This window comes from Sphaerodactylus townsendi, linkage group LG09 (assembly GCF_021028975.2).
Source record: "Sphaerodactylus townsendi isolate TG3544 linkage group LG09, MPM_Stown_v2.3, whole genome shotgun sequence".
In the NCBI taxonomy this organism is placed as follows: Eukaryota; Metazoa; Chordata; class Lepidosauria; order Squamata; family Sphaerodactylidae; genus Sphaerodactylus; species Sphaerodactylus townsendi.
This window is the reverse complement of record NC_059433.1, coordinates 40,948,617-40,970,911: the sequence shown is the minus strand read 5'-3', so window position 1 is coordinate 40,970,911 and position 22,295 is coordinate 40,948,617. Positions and strand designations below refer to the sequence as shown.

Genomic DNA, 22,295 nt, shown 5'->3' with positions numbered 1-22,295 from the left:
CCCGCTGCCATGCAAACACCATGAGGGCAGACACGGTAAATTTTTCCCACCTTGCCACTTTCCTGCTTGGGGGGAGGAATCCGTTTCCTCTGTCTTTAAAGCCAGCGAGGTGTGGATCATGTAGGAAGGGGAAAGCTGGGGGTGGGAGAGAGAGAGCTGTTCCCTCCATCTTTAGAGCTGGTGAGGCATGGTTCGTGTAGGAAGGGGAAAGATGGGGGGGGAGCCGTTCCCTCTTTCTTTTGTCAACAGGGTAAATATAAAATACCCGGGCTGTGTAGAACAGACTGGAATATTACCTCCCGGTTCTGCCTGAGCTCCTGAGCAGGGAGCTGTGTGGAGGCAGAAACTGGGATAAAATAGCCCTGGTATGTATGATCCCGGGTCTACCCTGGTGTAATTGTGCTGTGCAGAACTGGTCAAAAAATCAAGCTATTTCAGAATTTGAGATATTGAATTATAACTATTTATTAATATGAACAGAAATTTCAAGAATTGGGCCAAATTATGTATTCCTGATTCAGACTTTTAAGCCCTGTCCAAATGTCTAGGTAATGGAAATTCCCTCAGAACCTGTAACTGTAATGGGTGATTTTAACTATCCCCATATAAACTGGAAAAATGCATGTTCAGGTCATAGTAAGGAGAGAGCATTCCTGGATATGCTAAATGACTGTGGCTTAGAGCAGATGGTTGTGGAACCAACCAGGGGAGAGGTGATCCTAGATCTAATTCTATGTGGGACCCAGGACCTGGTGCAGAAAGTCAGTGTTGTTGAGCCGATAGGGAACAGCGACCACAATGCTGTCAGATTCAGTATCTCAGCATGCGAACAAGTGGCAACTACTAATGTAGTTACATTCGCCTTCAGAAAGGGAAATTTCTGAAAGATGAGGGGGATAGTGCGCAGGAAGCTGAAAGGGAAAATCAAGAGAGTCAAAACTGTCCAGGATGCTTGGAGGTTATTTAAAAACACAGTAATAAAAGCTCAGCTGGAATGTGTTCCACAGGTTAGAAAAGGCAGCACCCAGTCCAAAAGAAAGCCACCATGGTTAACAAGAGAAGTTGAGGAAATTATCAGAAAAAAGAAAATGTCTTTTAGAAAATGGAAGTCCAGTCTGACTGATGAAGAATATGAGAGGGAACACAAATGGTGGCAAAAGAGAAGCAAGTTAGCTGTAAGGGAGGCAAAAAAGGATTATGAGGAACGCATGGCTGCGAACATCAAGACCAGCAACAAACAGTTCTTCAAGTACATCAAAAGCAGGAAGCCAGCAAGGGAAGCGGTAGGCCCGTTAGATGACAAAGGAACAAAGGGTGTGCTAAAAGATGGCAGGGAGATTGCAGAGAAGCTGAATGAATTCTTTGCATCTGTCTTCACCCACGAGGAGGTGAGGAAAATTCCTGCACCTGAACCAAGCTTCTTAGGAGGCGAATCCGAGGAACTAGCAAAGATAGTGGTAGACAAGGAAGAAGTTCTGGCAGCCATTGATAAGCTAAATGTTACCAAATCCCCTGGCCCATATTGCATTCACCCAAGAGTTCTTAAAGAGCTCAAGCATGAAATTGCTGATCTTCTCACTTTAATATGCAACTTATCCCTGAAATCAGGCTCCATCCCTGAAGACTGGAAGATGGCCAATGTCACACCAATCTTTAAGAAAGGATCTAGGGGGGACCCGGGAAATTACAGGCCAGTCAGTTTGACATCTGTTCCTGGTAAATTAGTAGAATCTATCATTAAAGATAAAATTATAAAACATGTAGAAAAGCAAGACCTGCTGAGAAAGAGTCAGCATGGCTTTTGCAGAGGCAAATCCTGTCTTACAAACTTACTAGAGTTCTTTGAGGGTGTAAACAGGCATGTGGACAGGGGTGAACCAGTGGACATTGTCTACTTGGATTTCCAAAAGGCTTTCGACAAAGTTCCTCACCAGAGACTGTTGAGAAAACTCAGCAATGAAGGAATAAGAGGGGAAGTCCTCCTATGGATTAAAAACTGGTTGAGAAACAGGAAGCAAAGAGTGGGTGTAAATGGGAAGTTCTCACAATGGAGAGATGTAGGGAGTGGTGTCCCCCAAGGATCCGTTTTGGGACCAGTGCTCTTTAACCTATTCATAAATGACCTGGAAGTAGGGGTGGGTAGCGTGGTGGCCAAGTTTGCAGATGATACCAAATTATGTAGGGTAGTGAGAACCACAAAGGATTGCGAAGAGCTCCAAGCGGACCTTGATAAATTAGGTGAGTGGGCTAAGAAATGGCAAATGTAGTTCAATGTAGCAAAATGTAAAGTGATGCACATAGGGGCAAAAAATCCAAACTTCACATACACGCTACAGGGGTCAGTGCTATCAGTCACAGACCAGGAAAGGGATTTAGGCGTCTTAGTTGATAGTTCCATGGGAATGTCAACTCAATGCATGGCAGCTGTAAAAAAGGCAAACTCTATGCTGGGGAACATTAGAAAAGGAATTGATAATAAAACTGCAAAGATTGTCATGCCCTTATATAAAGCAGTGGTGCGACCGCACTTGGAGTACTGTGTCCAGTTCTGGTCGCCGCATCTCAAAAAGGATATTGAGGAGATAGAAAAAGTGCAGAGAAGGGCAACAAGGATGATTGAGGGACTGGAGCACCTTCCCTATGAGGAGAGGCTGCAGCGTTTGGGACTCTTTAGTTTGGAGAGGAGGCGGCTGAGGGGGGATATGATTGAAGTGTACAAAATTATGCATGGGGTAGAAAGTGTTGACAGAGAGAAATTTTTCTCTTTCTCACAATACTAGAACCAGGGGGCATACATTGAAAATGCTGGGGGGAAGAATTAGGACTAATAAAAGGAAACACTTCTTCACGCAACGTGTGATTGGTGTTTGGAATATGCTGCCACAGGAGGTGGTGATGGCCACTAACCTGGATAGCTTTAAAAGGGGCTTGGACAGATTTATGGAGGAGAAGTCGATTTATGGCTACCAATCTTGATCCTCCTTGATCTGAGATTGCAAATGCCTCAACAGATCAGGTGCTCGGGAGCAACAGCTGCAGAAGGCCATTGCGTTCACATCCTACATGTGAGCTCCCCAAGGCACCTGGTGGGCCACTGCGAGTAGCAGAGAGCTGGACTAGATGGACTTTGGTCTGATCCAGCTGGCTTGTTCTTATGTTCTTATGTTCTTATGTGACTTGATCTATAACCTAAATCAAAACTTAACAACTCGTGACCATTTGCAAAACATTCTGAGGATTAAGTTCTTTTCTTAAATTTTCCTGGCTATAGGGTTTCTGCTTCCAGATGATAATTACAGTAGCAATTTAAATACTATACTTTACCTGGATGCCAGAATCTGTGAAGCTTTAATATCTGCAACTACATGAAGGAAGTAGTAACTCATAAAGACTCTCCTTTGAAGCATCAGGAAGGCAAAGCAAATACTGTCCCAGATAATTCCTGCTTCCCCACTAGGCAATTTACAAGTTGATGTATTTTCAGCTGACAAGATAAAAAAAAATCCCCATTATGTGTGTATCACATTGTGTAGCAATGTTAGAGCAAACTGCTTAAGTTCAAATCTACCACATGCTACAAAATAAAAATCAGTAGCAACTTATCATTTGAAAAACAGTACATATACTAGTTATATTTTGCAATTTTACTTGTATTGGCAACATTGTGATAGAAATGTAGGACAGGTCTTCAGAAAAAAACTAGGCAGCAGTGAGTTCTCACTGAATCTGGAAAAGAGATACTTTAAACGGGAGGCTGATATGCTTTGAAATCTGACTCCAACTTAAAGTCAAGCTGAGTTTCACATTTTGCAAAACCTTTTATAGTTTTGTAATAGAATTCTGCTGCAAGACATATATTAGATTACCACAAAATCCAAACATGTGATGCATTATGTATGACAGTGTTTTGCCATCCAACATGATGAAGAAAGGAATAGGATATCAAGAGTTGTAATAATACTTTTAAGTAACAAAAAAGTAACAGTGCAAAATTTTCACTCAGATATACATAATGCAATTTTTAAAGTAGTAACATGGAGATGCCACAGACCTCTGGAGAGGCGGCTGGCAAATTCCCTGAATAAATAGATACTCGTAACAATAAAGTAAAGGAATTAAGTAGTACTTACGAATATCATAGCCTTTAACTGTGCAAGATAGGCTAAATGCTTGGATTGCCCAACAACTGTTCCGCATTAATGACCGAACATAACCACATGCTCCTATCTAGAAAAAATACATATACATAAAAATAAAGACTAGAAATACATTACAATTAAATTGCATGATTATTAGCTTCAGTTCACTACTAGGTGCTATTACTAAATAGTTTGGATTCAACAAATTTATTCATTTATGTAATTTAGGACAGTTCATTCAAGATGCTCATGCAGTTCTTCCATTCTCTAATGATACTGTGAAGTAGGTTATTCAACAAACTATAAGCTGTTCTATGTGTTGTGCTTTTAAAAGCTATTTTACAACTTATTTTATAATTGAAGTTTAGAAGTGTGTATCATTAGGGAGACTATATTCTGTTGCTGGGCAACAGAAAGCAAACAACAAAAAGACAGAAGAACAAGGATGGCGAAGAAAGTAGAGCAGGGTCTATAGGCGGGGCAGAAGAAACCTGCTGTTAAGAAACCTGCTGTTAAGATTCCTGCCTTGTAATGTCTCCTTGCCTGCATTAAGCTACAAAACTCTGCTTGTGGAATAGATTTTTCTCTTGCTGCTGTCCCTTGTACCCTCTAAAAAGATGTTCTTCAGTTTTGGAAAACTCATAAGAATGGTGGAGGACATAGCACAGAAGCAGCTCAAGATAGAAAAGGTTGAAGGGAAAATATTTAATTGACCAGCTACATTAGGAACTCTGTCCTTGTTAGTCAGTAAAAGACAATGAGAGCTTCTGATGTCTAACTTCCAAGTCTGTTGAAGTGAGTTACTTTAGAAAGCATTTTACTACTCCCAAAAAGAACTATTTAAAGCTCATATGAAAAGTCAAGTGACTACAGAGTCAATTAAGGGTTTTACATATCTGATATATTCAACAGTTTTTCTCTCCAGATTCATTCAGACATCAAAACATTGTTTAGTTCATTATTAAACAAATCTTCTGAACATGATTGTTCTCTTTGAAGCAGGGAGTTTACTGGAGATTTGTTAGAATACTGATATACAAAATTACTATATTTGAATATGCGTATTTTATATACATATAACACTTCGGAATAAAAAAGCACCAGATACTTACAGACAATATATTTTTCATTGTAATCACAAACACATTGTATGCTATCAGCCAGTCCCAGTAACGAAGAATGCTTCTGATAGGTTTGAGTAAAAGATCTCCTCCAAACAGCAGGAAATAGAAACAGGCAACCAAGTAGCCCATACAAAATATACTGATACGAGTGGTTCCCGTTATAAAGATGATGGTGAGAACAAACCAGAAGAGGTAACTGAATGTTATCACTTTACACATATCTAGATAAGAACTGCAACATAACAAAATGGGAAGAAAAGATTTAAGATCCATTTGAATTCAGGTCATAGATGTTTTGATATAACAAATGCTCTCGAGAGCTATTTTAAAGGCGTATCTGGTAAACATACAGCATATCTTTCACCGTGATAATGATTACATGCTTGGATGAAATTCTCGTATTATGTTGGCAACGTACTGTTGGGTTCTTCTTTCCACAGAACTTTCCACTCTTCTCCCTGCATAACTTATTATATGTTACTGGCTGATCATGGCAAGATTACATAGACTTTACCATTATCATTAACTAATTGCTCACTGTTTCTAATCTTCAGTCAAATACTAACAAAACAAAACAACATTTCCTCAGACAATTGCATCATCTAATTTTTGAAGCATGAGATGGTTCACAGGACCACTAGTTCTGCAGATCTCTATCACTGGTTTTATTCTCTTGTGATTATCATGTACACTATATTATTTTACTTGCTTATTTTTAAAGTTAAAATGTAAAATTGGTATTGATGAGAAATTAAACACATACTTAGATATGTGGCCTTTGCAAATATACCAGACCCTTACCGGCAATGGATAAAGTCAGGGACAGGATTGTGTTGACTAAAAGATGCCGCCTCAAGGTTCATACAAATCTCTACGTTGTCTCCAGCCATGATACGAACAGCAGCCTTGTTCTCATCTTCAAACGTTTGCCTTTGTAAGGATGCACACAGCAGCAACATAAAATCATCTATGGCAGGACAAAAATGTTAGATAAAATGTCAGCCAGTAACTTAGGTTAGCTGAATGAAACATTACATTTTAGTGGAGATAATCTATAGTACGTATTTATTTTACTTTTTGTAATGTACAGTCCACCTTACTTTCTATATATATGTTAAGCCATAAAACAATTAATATTAAAATCTTAAAACCAATAAAAAATTTAACTAGTTTAAACAGAACATACATCACATGCTATTAAAAAGGTAATACTCCATGTTGTTCCACACAAGCACAGGACCTCGTGCCCAGTGGCCTTCAGTAGGGTTTCCCCTGGGCCTGCCCTGGTCCCCCCTGTGCCGAGAGGGGAGGCTTCACTATCGTTCTCCTCCGCCCCCCAAAGTATCTATTCAAACAAACAGATACTTAAATGAAGAATAGATTTCTGTGAAGATTTCACAGCTGCAGCCCTATAAGGAAAAGGGCTTTGCCACAAGCATTGCAGATTAATACTCTAATGGATAGTACATAGGGTTGACAATTTCCAGGTGGCAGCTGGATATCTCCTTCTATTAGAATTAATTTCCAGACTCCCAGGATCAGTTCTCCTGGAGAAGATGGTTGCTTTGAAGAATGGACTCTATGGCAATATATCTTTTCCTCCCCAAACCCCACCGTCCCCAGGTTCCACTCCCAAAGTCTTTAGAGGTATTTCCCAACCCAGAGTTGGCAAGCCTAATAGTACTCGAAGCAGGGCTTCCCACAAAATCCTTAACATACAAGAAAGGTATTTCCTCAGATCTCAGGTTTTATAATTTTCCCTTCAGATTTCCATATCTACCTCCACAGCAATTAATTTTTTTTAATTTTCTATTAACTGGCATTTAAAACTATTTGAATCATATTTTATGGTAGAAAAACAAATAAAGCAACATTCCTTAAATCTGCCAATTTACTGAATAGGGACCTGCAAGGAGAGGGCAAGGCACAGTCAAGGAAAGAAAAGGACCCTTCTTGGCTCTCCACTACTGCTTGAGATCAACCTCCATTGCATTGGAAATGGTATGTAGTCTTATATCACTTACTGTCTCTCCCACAAAGAGTCCGAAGCCAAGAGATTCTTCTTTTCTCTCTTAGATGTGATGGCAATCATTGTAAAATGTTCAAGAGTTATAGTCAGCTGTGCATACACAACTAGTCATCTCTAAACACACATTATGGAGTAAAGTGCCTGTGATGAATTTATGTGCCTGGCTCTGACTCATCAAAAAGGAGCAACCAGCAGGCTTTTACCCTAAGTCAGGGGTCTGCAACCTGTGGCTCTCCAGATGTTTATGGACTACAAATCCCATTGGCCATGCTGGCAGAGGCTAATGGAATTTGTGAATCCATGAACCTTATCTACTGAGCCAGATCCATGAACCTATAATTCAAAATAGAAAGCCCTTGATAAGAAGAAACAGTCAACTGAATACAACTTATGAATGTTGAGGGAGACCTGGCTCTTAATTCGTTTCTGGATGCAAATAACTATGTTCAGGAATATGATATGGTTGTAATCTAAACTTGTCACTGTGCTTTAGAAAAATAATTTTAAAAATACACTATAAAGAATTATAAATAGGTATCTACTGAAATACTTACAGGCGAGAAAGACTGGACTTGGTTTATGAATAAAATCTGGGAAATATAACCACTTGATGATATTATTATTAAAGTTCGAATTAGGGTTCCTCCATGGATAATCTATGAAGATACAAAAAAAAGAAGAAATATTACACTGTTCCATAATATGTATTTTATCCTTTTGCATATTTGCTAATTTTCTTGAGCTCAATGTAAAAGCAAAAGACAGTCACAATCTAAAGAAAGCAAGTAGTACTCCTACCTTTACAAGAAGCAGGTGGAATGCCAATGCAAATGAAATATTGGAATGTAATAATGCATGCCAGAAAACAACAGTATTTTGGCCAGATCTCTGCAATGGCTTTTCTTCTGCGTCGATATAACACCAGAACTAATGAGAGGGCATGAATCATGGCATAGAAATCCATTCGTTGACCAATTACATTTATTGATAGGAGGAAACAGGTCTGTGACAACAAGGAAAATGTATAGAAGTTACATTGGTCTGAAGAAATTTCTGTTACTCAGCTTTCATTCTTGAAAATCCATAAAACTGCATGAAACACTCTGCATACTAACATATTACAAATTCGGGTTCCACAAAGCATCTTAGGGTGAATGCATTTGGAAATTCCATCCTATCCCCAAATCTCCTCTGCAAACGTTTTCTAAGCTCTCAGGGCCTTGACGTGGCTAATTTCCATTTTACCCAATGCTCACAGCCTAATCCAAAAGGGGGTGGTGGTAGAATGGCAGCTGCGGATGGCGATGTGGCAGCAAACCCACACCACTTCCAATGGAGTTTTCAGGTGAAATGTGAAGGGAAGAAAAAACTTGGCCTCCTGAAAAATCCCACAGGAAACAGCGACTTACAGCACCCTTTTTGGTGGCGTAAATTGGCTGCTGGCATTGGGGGCATTCCAAGGCCAAAGTCTTTTGGGAGCCAACTAAAGTCAGTTCAACCTCTGGGAACTATCCCATCCATGCCAGCGGAGGCCCACTGTAGGGCCAAACCTCTGCGTTTGGGTGCCACAGCAGATGCCCACAGATATAAGTCCCTCGGCACCAGGGTCCGTGCCACTTTGCACAGAGCTGGTGTCATGGATGCTCACACAACCCTTCCATTGATTCCAAGGTGTCTTCAGCCCCCTCTTTAGATTGGAGTCAGCTGTTCTAGTAATTCTATCCCAACTGGGACACTTTTGGTCTTTATTAGTCCATTTTCAAAGACTCTTCCCACTCATAGTTAACTTAGAAAGCCACATTTTTTGCATGACCAGGGAGTCCCCCAAGCAGGGAAAAATCTCCAACACAGTGCCTGTGAGTGATTCCATTGTGTAGCTTTCATGATCCACACAGGGACCAGACACTTTTCTATTAGACTCTGACACCACACCACCCTCTCCAAGGAGCTTTCTTGGGGCTCAGGAAGCCTAAAAAATGAAAAAAGAAAATCCCCTTTGGGGATAATGGAGATATGTTACAAAAAATGCGGCATATCTCTGATGCCAGTTCCACTGGTGCATGGGGGTTGGGTGGGCAATGAAATCTGATAAGGTCAGCTCCACCACCCCAGTCCACCTCCAGCCACGTCGGTACAACCGGTGGGCCTAGAGACAAGGGGCAGCTTCCAGGTTGGGTGGCACTGAGCCACCCAGGCAAATTTCCCCTCCATTAAGGCATTTGCCCTTTGAACTGGCATGGTGGACACCCACACTGGTGCAGAGCTGCACCAGCTCCAGAGAGAGGTCTGCTCCTCCCACTTTAGATTGGGCTGACAGTAACTGTTCTCTAAGATTACATTCATCCAATGAAGCTTTGTTTATTCTTCTATCAATCAGGGCACTTTTACACAAGAAAACGTTCCTCCTTGTTGGTGCAACCAGAAAAGTTAATAAGATTGCCGTCAGAAGTCCAGGGACAATACTCTAGAAATAGACTATTATGCTCAATTTGATCAACCTAATGGAATTAAATGCTATATGTCAGGAAACAGAGGATTGCTGCTATCCTGAAGCTCAAATAGAAGCAATGTTGCCATGCAAACTACAGTAAATTATTTGACAAATTACAAAACGTAACGTATCATTAACTAGACAGCCACTGTGGTGTAGTGATTATGTGTCAAATTAAGATCTGGAAGACAGCTTTGAATCCCCAATCTGCCAAGCAAGCTTGCTAGGTGATCTTGAGCCAGCCACGCACTTTTAGCCTAATCTACCTCACAGAGTTGTTGTGAGGCTAAAATGCAGGTTAGGAGAGCAATGTAAGCTGCTTTAGGTCCCTGTTGAGGAGAAAAGGAGGGGTATAAATAAGTAAATGCATAAAAAAAAACTATGGCAGGGACTGCTCATGCCCAGAATTACATGACTGGACTCAAGCTCTTGTCTTTAGAGGCAAAAGAAAAATGGTATATTTCATAAGCAAAATTAGAAAAGCCAGGGAAAATAAAAAATTGATAAAAGTGTTAGGAAAAGATCTAAATGAAATTTTTAAAAAGAAAAACAAAATTATCAGGGAAGACATTATTGTTCTCCCTGACTCCTGTGGTAACACTGCAACTTGCAAATAAAGAATTAGCAATCCATAAATCCAAGATGCTGTCATTATTGCAGGAATTACTGTGTTAATCAGCATGGGGTTGAAATTACCTCCAAACCAAACTTGTAGAAGAAGTAGTTTACAAAGTACTTAAGACAGTTAACTATCCCATCATCCAAATGCAATCTAGTAATATCATGAAAAATTGTTTTGGTTTCAGGTGCAGTGAGATTGTTTCGACATCTAAAATATTCCTGATGTCTGTAGATGGTAACTTCAAAGGCCAGAATTCCCAGCATCAGCAGATTATTCTATAAGAGAAATTAAATCAAATAAGCTACGAAGAATTAATTAACTGTACCAAAGTCAAACATGTTACAATTTACAATATGATGCTAAACATCCTAACCTACTGTATTGTATGATAGTACACAAGGTTATTGTACGTAGCCATTGGCCACTACAAATGTGGTAAAACAGATATATAATGATATAAATATATATACAATACAAATGCTATATGTTGACAAGTAAAATATTAAAATTTAATAAAACAAGTTAAAAAGTTAAAATCAGCTTCAGAAAATTAAATCAATGCTCCCTTCGATGCCACATTACCCCTTATTTTCCTTGCTGCAAAAGCAAACAAAGCAACTCGGTGTGATAGATGAGTCAAAATCAGACAGCAGAAACACCATTTTCTGAGCATCCGAGTATAAATTTATGCCAGATAATATTCCCAGCAAAAACCTAGGGTCAGTATGCAATGGACAAAACAGGATGTAATGTGGTAAATCCTACAAAGAACTGCAAACACAGACATGTTGGTCCTTTGGCTTTTGGGAGTAAGTACTGTTGTGGTGTGTCCATTACACCCTGCTGAGACTGAGGATGACAGCAGCAACAAAGAGCAAGCCGCATCCAAGAGCAATGAGGATGATGAAGAGTGAGCCATCAGTGAGAATGAGGAAGGATGGGAGCAGCCCTGCAGATCCGCTAGTGGACAATTGGCATTCTTAGCCTGCAGGACCATCTCGCTTGGCTAGCTGCAATCCTGGACCAGCTCAGAGGATTCCACCAGTACTAAGGGGCTTGCCCCCCAATCTCCTCTCCTTCAATGGAACAGAGGTATCAGCAGCTTCAACTGGAGCTAGCAGAGTGCAAAAGTCTGCCAGATTGGCTGCCCAACAACTGTAAGTTGCCTGCAGAATCGGTGCCGGTAACTCAAGTGATTGCCACCCCCAATGAAGTTTAACAGGGAAACTGCTAACAACTGCTCCTTTGGAAAAACAAAGTGTGCCATTAGGTCTCACCACTACTCTGCCCTGGACTGCTTTCCATGCCTGGAACTCTCAACCATGGATCCTGCCGTGGACTCTGTTTGCCTTGCATGTGCCGTGACCTTGGACCATTTGCACTATTCTTGGGACTACATTTACTGTCCCTCACCAGAGTCCTCCTGCTGCTCTGCCCAGCTGCTTCCCAGACCATGACAAGTGCCCAGTCAACAATGTCACAGGTATGGTTTGCAAACATAATGATGTAAGGGTTGCTCTGAGATTATTAATTTGTGATGTTAAGTAAATAGGAAGTTCTGAAGTGGTTGTTATTAATTAGTTTAAACTATGATGCTGCTTTTGAATTTAGAATTAACTAGCGGGGCCCAGCCACGCGTTGCTGTGGCTTATTGTGGTGAAATGGGAAAGGAACAGTAGCAGCAAATCAATTGCAGAGGCCAGCAGTACATGCCTCAACAGTGCAAACCACGGCCTGATACTGTATGATGTCATTGAGTGTGTGTGCCCTTTGTGATTCCTGGGGAGATGGAAAGCAGCACCCTCCCACATCTAGGCTGGCTGGTCATGATCCTTTACCTGGGAGTAAAGGTTGGTTGAGTGGCAATGGGTGTCGCTTCCAGGGGAAACCCCTCTGAGGAGCTGCCATCCAGCCATGTCTCAAAGTAGTATGTCACAGTTGCTGCATCGAGCTTACTCCTGAGTAATGCGTGCCTGGTTTTATTAACTGTAACCGCAGTATTCAGGGAATCTAGGGTGCCTGGCCCCTCCCTCCCGTCCCTTACACATGCTCGCCCCTCACTCTCTTCCTCCTCACTTCTCTTCCCTTGCATGCCACCCCTCCCCCTCCTTCCCCTTCCCTCCGCTAGGGTGGGTGGGTCATATCAAGATGCTGGGCCCCCTGCCTCCCCCCCCTTGCATGCCACCCCTCACTGTCTTCCCTCTCTCACTTCTCTTCCCTTGCATGCCTCCCACTCCATCCCTTTCCTCTCCCTCCCTCTCTTCCCTTGCATGCCACCCCTCCCTCCCTCTCCCTCCCTTCCCTCTCCCTCATGTGTTTTTGTGTGTATGTGTTTCACTTCCACTCGAGTTACTGCTTATGTACTGTTTCCACTGCTCATATCTGGCCATCTGAGTGCACATTCTAAGCAGCACGAACATTCTAAGGGTGACAGTTACACACAGGCAGCTGCATGTCCTTCACCATGGAGCGCCAGGAAAAAGGCGTTTTACCTGGGCCAGGTGTGAAATTTCAGGTATGTGAACATCTAAAAACACTCTCGCCTGGCTGACTATAGTGGCTGGGAATTTTCAGAGGAATTGGCCCAGCAGTTACTGAGGTATACTGTCATCAACAATATATATAGATGATGGATTGATCAATGAATCAGATTTATATACCTGGTCTTTTAGCTGAGAGTTATCAACTGAAGTCCCATATTGGAGTTCGAACCAGGACAGCAACCAACATCTGCATTTATCCGAGGTGTAGCTAGAGAAAATGGCGCCCAGAGCAAGCACTGAAATTGCACCCCTCCCCTCGCCTGGACTCTGCTGCCCTAATATGGTGTCCACACGGGGAGGGGGCACTCGCTCACTATGAGTGGGAAGGGTCTACAGAATAGCCTTCCCTTGTGGCATTGTGTAGTATGTGTGGCCAGTATTGTGGGAGGTGGGAAGGCTTATGATCAAAAGTTTATTTGATCATTTTTTCTTCAGTTAAATGTACCATTTTAGAGTTCAAAGGTATTTGTTTTATTAATGGGTCTGAGCAATTCAGTTGTTTGTGTGTGCTGGGGGAGAAGAAAATAAATGCAAGGTTCTAAGACTCCTCTTGGACCAATTCAATATTAAATTGCAAAAAAAAACATGCTTTAGGATGATTTCTTGCTACTGTTTTCTTTTTACAGTAATAACAGACAGAGGTGCTTCAAAGGACTAATCCACTGATGTGCACAAGCACCAACAGTTTTCAATATAGTCAAACACAGAATGTTAAAAAGTGACAATAAAGGTGGGAGCACCTGAAGCAGGTCATTGGAAACTGACCACAGTGGTCAGGTAGGTTCTTAGGGGAACAGGTAGTCCTTCAAGTATGCTGATCCCAAATCATGTGTGTATGTAATGTGCTGTCAAGTTACAGCTGACTTATGGTGACCCTAGCAAGTGGCTTTCAAAGCATATGTGAAGCAGAGTTGGTTTGTCATTGCCTTCCTCTGCAAAGACTTCCTTGGAGGTCTCTCTTCAAAGTACTGACGCTGCTTAGCTTCTGAGATCTGACAAGATCGGGATATTCCATGCCATCTTTCCTCCCCTCCCAAACCATAAGGAGTTTTAAAGGTCAGCCCCAGCATCTTTATTTGTACCTGGAAACAAATTGGAAGCCGGTCTAGATTGGCGAAGACTGGAGTGATATGGTTCCTATAAACACCCCAAAACCCTTTCAAGAGCAGCCCCCAATATGGTGCATTTCAATGATCTAATCTACATGAAACTTTGGCACATACCACAGTGGCCAGATCTTTCCTGTCCAGGAAAGACCTTAGCTGGCTAACAAAACAAAGCTGGTAAAAGCTGTCATGTGTTTAGGCAGAAGGTTTGGGTCCAAGACCCCACAGGACACAGGCCAAGAGCCTGAGCAGCAGTCCTTCAACAACACTTTTGAAATCTACCTCCAGGTAAGATCTGAACTATGATAAAATAGAGCTTTCCTATCACAATATGAAAATGTTTTCCAGAAAGATAACATGACTGGTGGTATCAAAAGATGAGGGGTCCAGAAGAAATAACAGATCAACAGTGTGATCTGCACAGTGTGCAGGACCAGTTATTACTTGATGGTTGTCATGGAGGCCATCAAATCCTGAGTCACTTCTGACAAGTTTCAGAGTGAATGCTGAAGTCCCCCAGAATAACCAGCCTAGACATCATCAATATCACCCACAAGATCTGTCAGCTCAGGCAGGATGACCATTAGGCTATGTGGTGGAAAGTATACTGAATCCCAGTCTTATTTCTCAGTCCAAACACTAGGTACACAGTCTTGAAGCTGCATGTGTCCTGGATGGGGCACTGTGCTAGGGGGCAGAAACATTACTGGTTACAGTGACACCACCCCACCTGCTAGATGTATCCTGACATATTGCCAAATACCTTGGGGGACAGAGCTGACAGAGGTTAACTCCTCCCCTTATAATTTGTGCACATTATCATATTTCTGCACATTAGAGGTAGGATTAGATTAGCCTAGGAGCTAAACAAGTGTTCTTTACAGGTCATCTAACTGTAAACACAAACAGTTGCGAACAACATGAGGAAAGAAAGGAAAAAACAGTAATTACCCTCAAGTATACAAGCAGAGAATCGGGAGTCTTTCTTAATCCAACCCATTCAGATGGATCAACAGGGGCTTTGTAGAGAAGTGAGCCACTCAGTACTTTTATCTCTTCCTCAGTGCGGTTTTCAGGCTAAAATGTTCAAAATGATGAATTTTAATTAAATCTCTTCAAGGAGAATGTTAATTGAACAGAGGCAGGATTACAGTAGCAGAGCAGCTAAACAACTCAAGTACCTACAAAGGGTATGATCATTAGGGATGGGCCTTAAACTTTTTTAAAGACACTTGGCTAGCTTTTATTCATAAACAGCTGAGATTAAAGGTTGCAGCTACCTATAGAAAGCAATATATAATGGCATAGCCAACATCAGAATTCTGATTGTGGGGATTATTTATATAATACCATCATTGTGGTTTCCTTCATACACAGAACATTAGGCCAGGATTCAAGGAATCTCATGGTAGGTACTGACATAATGAAACAAATGTAAATTAAAATGAACATATTTAGAATACAGAAAACAAATGTTTAAAAAGGGTACTGCAGAAACATTTTTCTCCAAGAGTGAAAGGATGGATCCTTTCTTTATTAAAATCATTACAATCTATTTATTCTAAAATCTCACTTGCCAGGTTTTTTTGGCAACAGCTTTGCCTTAGTGATAAACCTGAAAATATGTGGCACATATTTCTCTATTCCTTATCCTTCTGCTCTCAAAGTTATTTTCTTTAACAATAATGGCTGCCCCCCTGATGCCACTTCACTTGACAGGGGCGTAACGAGGCAAACTGTAGCCCTGGGCAAAACCTGAGTTGGATGCCCCCCCCCATGGGCGGCCACTCCACCACGACCAAATTTTTTTTTGCACCAAGACATTGGTACCTGCAGGGGGTGCATTTTTAGACATATCAGCACCAAAATTTCATCGTATCATCAGGAGACTGTCCTTATGCTACCCCCCAGGTTTGGTGAGGTTTGGTTCAAGGAGTCCAAAGTTATGGACTCCCAAAGGGGGTGCCCCATCCCCCATTGTTTCCAAAGGGAGCTAATAGGAGATGCGGGCTACAGTTCGAGGGTCCATAACTTTGGCCCCCCTGAACCAAACTGCACCAAACCTGGGGGGTATCATCAGGGCAGTCTCCTGTTGAGACACTGAAAGTTTTGAGACTGTGCCTTCAGAAATGTGCCCACCCCCAGCCTGCAACCCCCATTGACAGCAATACAGAAAACTCAATGCAGAACAAAGATTCTTGGGCAAATTTCTGGGATGTTCCTGCAGGGAATGCATTTTTTGATGTATCGGCACCAAGGGTATCATCTGGAAACTGTCCTGATGGGACCCCCCAAGCTTGGTGCAGTTTGGTTTAGGGGGTCCAAAGTTAGGGACCCTCAAAGGGGGTGCCCCATCCCCCATTCTTTTGAGGGTCCATAACTTTGGACCCCCTGAACCAAACTGCACCAAACTTGGGAGGTCCCATCAGGACAGTCTACAGATGATATCCTGAAATTCTGGTGCTGATACGTCCAAAAATGCACCCCCTGCAGGTGGGCAGCTGCCCACCTTGCTCAATGGGCATTACGTCCCTGGCTCTTGAACCGACTTCTGTAGGTTTCATTCCTTTCTACAATTCCTCCTCTCCACTATATATCTGAGGAAAACTCCCCTCCACACTTCTTCCCCATCACATAAACTCATTCCATCATTTGCCTCATTCTCAAGAAATACTCCCTTGACTTAACACTGCCTCTTCAATTACGGTCCCATCTAATTTCTGTCCATCCCTTTTCAACTAAGGTATCCTGTTTATTCTTGCTGCGTTGAACTGATCCCTGTAATTTAGTTTCTGTTCTCTGTTCTCCCCTAAACATATCTCAAGTCTTGATTTCTCCCTTGACTAACACTGCCTCTTTAATTATGGTTGCAACTAATTTCTGTCCATCTCTTTTCAACGGAGGTCTCCTGCTGCTGCCTTGAACTAATTCCTGTAATTTGGTTTCTGCTCTCTGCGCTCCCCTGAACATACCTCAAGTCTGGAACTCTTGATGTCTGCCCTCCTTGATCTCACTGATGCCCTTGAGGTAACTGGTCATCCTGTCCTCCTTTCCTATCCATACACCTCTCATTGCAGCAATCCTAGTTCTCTTTCCAGCAGATCACTTTTTCTGTGCTGTCATAAGAAAAGTGTTTGGCCTCTTGATTCTCCACAGGAATTCTTTAGGGTTCAGTTTTCTTGTCTCTGCTTATTTTCTCTCCCTATGTCAGGGGTAGGGAACCTGCGGCTCTCCAGATGTTCAGAAACTACAATTCCCATCAGCCCCTACCAGCATGGCCAATTGGCCATGCTGACAGAGGCTGATGGGAATTGTAGTTCCTGAACATCTGGAGAGCCGCAGGTTCCCTACCCCTGCCCTATGTCAAATTTCACAGCTTTCAGTACTACATATGAACTGATAACATATAACATCGCTTCTGTGGCAAATATTTTACTTTCCATTTCTGCACCTATAATGGCCATTTTGTATTTTCTATTTGGGCATCTCATCAACTCAAGTCCAAGTCAGGTCCATTTTTCCAGGCTCATTTTATCAGAAGCCCCTCATCTTACGCCACATTTTATTAACTGAGGACATAGTGCTGGTTCCCTGTCAGTTTTCTTAAAACTCTCCAGTTGCAGAATCCATTATTTAAAACATTACTAATTCAGTTAGCTATTGTACCTTACCATTGTGCAATTTGAAGAAAATTTGTAAGGCTCAATAGTTTCCAGCTGGTACAACATTTTGCAGACAACTATCACACAGGTCCAAACAGTGCAGACACTGGACGCCAATGGACGGAACTGAGAATATGGCAAAGCAAAAGCCCAGGCAATCAAAAACACATAGTTAAGGACGGAAACCTATAAACACAAAACAGGGGAAAATACAGATTACCTGTCAACTCTTTGTGAATTTCTATTATGCTACTACACAGTTAGCAATCTTCCTTATACTTGAAAAAAATGAAAGATTTGTAACCACGTTCTATGAATCTTATGACATAAGTTTAACATTTTTTACAATACAGAACCCTGTACATAAATTCAACAGAGTGTAGTAGCTAAGAAATAAACAGCAAAAATAGTCCTATATGCATAACTCACATAAGACACCCAATAGAACATTTTTTGGAAGTTCCCCTTCTTGATCCTCTTTCTAAGCTATTCTTAGGGCTCCTTTGGGAGGAACATTCTCAGGAAGGGCATTTAATGCTGCCACAAGAAAGGGGGAATCAGTGAAAAATCACTCCCCTTGTACTTACAGAAATTCTAGGTGGAACCCAAGCAGTGGTGGCATTCAGCCGGTTCGCACTGGTTCAGAAGAACAGTCAGCTAAATTTTTCTGACTGACTGAATCCCACTACCCAAGGGACTGAGGGGGCTTTCAGAGCCCCGAGCAGCTGGGCACCTTGCCGAGGCTTTCAGAGGCCGGGAGCAGCCTGGCTGTAAGGTGCCGGGCTGGTTGAGACTCTGAAAGCCCCCTCAATCCCCCCTCCTGGGAGATAGTTTCCAAGGAGTGAAAGAGCAAGGGAGCTTTCAGAGCCCCAGCCAGCCTAGCTGTAAAAGTGCCAGGATGGTTGGGGCTCTGCAAGCCTCTTCAGTCCCCCCTCCCAGGAGAGAAGGAGTGAAGAGACTTTCTCGGGCTTTGAAAGCCTCTTTCTGAAAAAAGCTGCTGCCTTACCTTGCCTCCCCACCATCAAATTAAGGGGGGCGTAGCAGCCAGGTAAGTGGGCGGGGGGAGGAGGGGTGTGGCAGGGGGGGACACACAGACTAGTGGATAACTATTTAGAATCTCACCACTGCACCCAAGCAACTATATTTTCAAGATGTAGATATACATGTAACTGGAGCAAGAAATCTGCTTTTGAACTAGAAGCAGGAAGTATATTAACCATTCAATTACTTCTAATATAATTGGAGGGTAACAGAAGCAGTAATTTACTCCAGCTATAACTTCAGTGGGAATTCACAAGAGTGAAAAAGATTACTCGGTATGTTGCTGACAGTGTAACTAGAACAGAAGACAACTAACTTAATCATCAATATACTGTTGGAATAAATAGAGCTCAATCTTCTGCTAGATTTTACTTCAATATATCCTTGGTCGGCACATAGTGCAGGCAGAGAAAACCATTTTTGCATTATTATATTACAAGGGGAGACATGTAAAGACTCAAGAAGAAGGAAAATCCCATTCCCCCCACTGGCCCCTTCTTCCCCTCCTGCATTGGTTTTGCTTTCCTAAAGGAATCCTCATAGTAAAAGCTTGGGGAGGGATCAGTGGTCTCCCTCTGGAAGGCTGAATCAGCCAAAGGACTCTGATCCCTTTCCCTCTGAATCAGTCCATGCTTTCTCTTGTACTGGCTATGAGTCTCCCTGCTAGTCTCTGCATCCCTAAATTTAACTCTGCTTTCTCTCCCGCTCTCCTTTTGGCTCCAGCTCCTCTTCCTTCTTATCAAACTAATTTTCTAAATGTATGTGCATGTACAGACAGTGCCATTAATATCTGGGTGTTTTTTTTAAAGTCAAAATCTTCTACGAACTTGAGTGTTACCCAGGATTTGCTGAAACTGTAATTATAACTGGCTTCATTGAGCAGAATTTTTTAAAATCTACAATGAGCCAACCTGTGACTATTAGATGTTAGGATAGTAGAATTATTATTATTCCATCGATGCATATGACACTTTACAGACTGACACAAGGTTTTTAAACCCTATTCGGTAAGGAATTTACAATCCAAATATCAACAGTGGGAAAGACAACAGAAGAAGAGGTGGAAAGTGAAGAACTATGAAAAGAAGTAAATACTTGGATTTATTTTCAAGAAGGAATGAGAACTAAAGAGTTAAATCAAAGGTTTAATGAGAAATATATTTTCAGAAAGTATTTGCCTACAGGCAAAAGGGCAATCAAAGGAAAACAGTTGGACTATTTAAGGGAGCGATAGCACTGAAGATGGTCGAGGTAGAGAGAAGATCAAAGGGAGTAATGTAATGGGAAAAGAAAAGAGTGAGTAGGTGAAGTTTAAGAAGTTTTTAAAGGGAATTTTTACAAGAATGCACAAGGACAACAGGAATAAACTATTTTAATAGTAAAATAAGATGAAAGTATGGAGGTATAACAAGAATAAGCAAAAGAAAAGTAGGCTATAATGATGAGAGCATAAAACTGTTTTAGCTAAGAAGGAGGGACAGGTAGATTTCTTCAATCATGCACTAAATCAGTAAGATGACCTGGGTAGCTAATTAGAGAATTGCATATTAAAAGTGCAAGGTATAGGGTTTTTTAAAGTTAATTTAGGATATAGATGGTATTAGGATATGGCAGAAGTTGAAACTAACTTTGCATTTAATAAGTATGCAGAAAAGTCAAAATCTGAGAACCTACATTTCAAATTCTGAAATGCAAAAGTCATATTTTGAACTCTAAAAGAATTGTCAGGTGTTTGATTGCATGTAATCATTGTAGAGACAAGCCTTGTACTTCTCACCAAAAAGTAAGAACTCAAATGTCCCATTTTCAAATTCAAAATCCAAAGTATTTTTTTCAGAGTCTCCATGGTTTAATTTTTATGTGACAGCATTTACTTTTCTTTAAAAGAATACAGGGAATGCTTCAGACTCAAACTGACCACAGAATTCCTTAGATGTATTCATTTCAGTGAATTGGCTTATGCTTTAGATGTGTGTGTACGTGTAAAGTGTTGTCAAGTCACAGCCAACTTATGACAACCTCAGCAAGGGGCTTTCAAGGCTAGTGAGAGGTGGTTTGCTATTGCCTTCCTCTGCAGAGTCTTCCTTGGAGATCTCCCTTCCAACAACTGACCCTGCTGAGCTTCCAAGATCTGACGAGATCTGGCTATACCATTCTGCCTTCCCTAAGCTTTAGATATTTTACTGCAAAATCAAGATATCCATTATTTACTTGCCTCTTTTATTGTCACCCAGATAATGTACGATGAAACAATTTTGATAATGTGTAGCTCCAAAAGCCACCATACAAAAACTTGCAGTTTATGAAAGTACTCCAGGAATTTCAAGAAAAGTACAGTGAGGCGGTCAATCACCAAATGCCATTTGTTCTTTAAATCTGCAAAGACAAGCCAACATAGATGAAGTATTTCTGCTGCCTTTATAAACATGACTACACTGATCTTCATGTAGAAAAGGGAAGAAGATTTTGTTTTATTGCATTAGCTTCAAGCCATAGCAAAACAAACAAGACAATCACAGTATCCAGTAAAAGCCATAAACTATCCATTGTAAGATTAAAATATATAATAAGCATTAAAACACAACCTGTATAGCTAAAGGAAACAGAATTAACAATAGCTCACTATCCCTATAATAGTGAGTGATCTAGGATAAAGCCAGTGAACTATTCATTGATCAAACTTGCATGAGAAGTTTTTGACTGTATCCACAATCCACAACTAGGCCACAAATTCTGCCAATTATAATGCTGCCCATTTATCTCTATGTGCAAGTAATATCACCAAATTGTTGTCTGACCTTGCTGAGAATTTCAGAAAGCAGAAATTCTGAAATAATATATAAATCCCATGAGTTGCATTTCTTAGGCTAAACATATTTGCTTCTAATTATACTACAGATCTTTAGATAATGCTCAGCAAAAAAACACTAAATGTAACAACAATGTTCCACCATATCTTCCCACAGACTTTTAAAAATCATCGGTATAGATCAGCTGTTAAACTTTTTGTTTACTTATTTCTTAGTCTGCATTAATAATTAACAAATACCTATCATCATTACATAGTGTGATGGTGGTTGGACAGGGGCTTGTACCTGGAAAGATCTATTTGAAGAATAGTGCATAATATGGGGGAAATGTATGTGGAAGGGGAAACTAGGGATGGAATTTCATCTAGAACTATGATTTACCAAGCTGCGCTTCCCTCCAGGACAACTGATATTGGTAGATTGGTTATCAGCTGTACATATAAGGAGAACTCCAGGTAGTGTGGGAGAACCTGGAAGTTCGCAATTCTACCACCCTCAATTTAGTGCAGAGGCCTACTGCCTCCCTTCATGTCCCCAGTTGCACATTATAACTAAAATATGTGTGTGTGACTAACAGCAATCCCGTAGTGTTTTCAAGGCAAGAGACGTTCAGACTTGGTTTGCCATTGCCTGCCTCCGCATGGGCTGACAGTTCTGAGACAACTTTGATCAGCCCAAGGTCACCCAGGAGGCTTCAAGTGGAAGAGTGGGGAATTGGTTCTCCAGAT

General features: G+C 41.3%; 1 protein-coding gene across 1 annotated transcript in view; it reads right to left on the bottom strand.

Moving 5' to 3' along the window:
* PIEZO2 (piezo type mechanosensitive ion channel component 2) overlaps positions 1 to 22,295 on the bottom strand; it is a 337,873-nt gene that overhangs the window by 52,047 nt on the left and 263,531 nt on the right. The window contains exons 21-30 of the mRNA XM_048508534.1: positions 20,973 to 21,133; positions 17,726 to 17,902; positions 15,006 to 15,131; positions 10,480 to 10,680; positions 8,091 to 8,295; positions 7,847 to 7,948; positions 6,065 to 6,230; positions 5,252 to 5,495; positions 4,131 to 4,227; positions 3,325 to 3,484 (exon numbers count right to left, since the gene is read on the bottom strand). Of these exons, the coding sequence (XP_048364491.1) occupies positions 3,325 to 3,484; positions 4,131 to 4,227; positions 5,252 to 5,495; positions 6,065 to 6,230; positions 7,847 to 7,948; positions 8,091 to 8,295; positions 10,480 to 10,680; positions 15,006 to 15,131; positions 17,726 to 17,902; positions 20,973 to 21,133 (1,639 nt within the window). The remainder of the gene's footprint in view (positions 1 to 3,324; positions 3,485 to 4,130; positions 4,228 to 5,251; positions 5,496 to 6,064; positions 6,231 to 7,846; positions 7,949 to 8,090; positions 8,296 to 10,479; positions 10,681 to 15,005; positions 15,132 to 17,725; positions 17,903 to 20,972; positions 21,134 to 22,295) is intronic.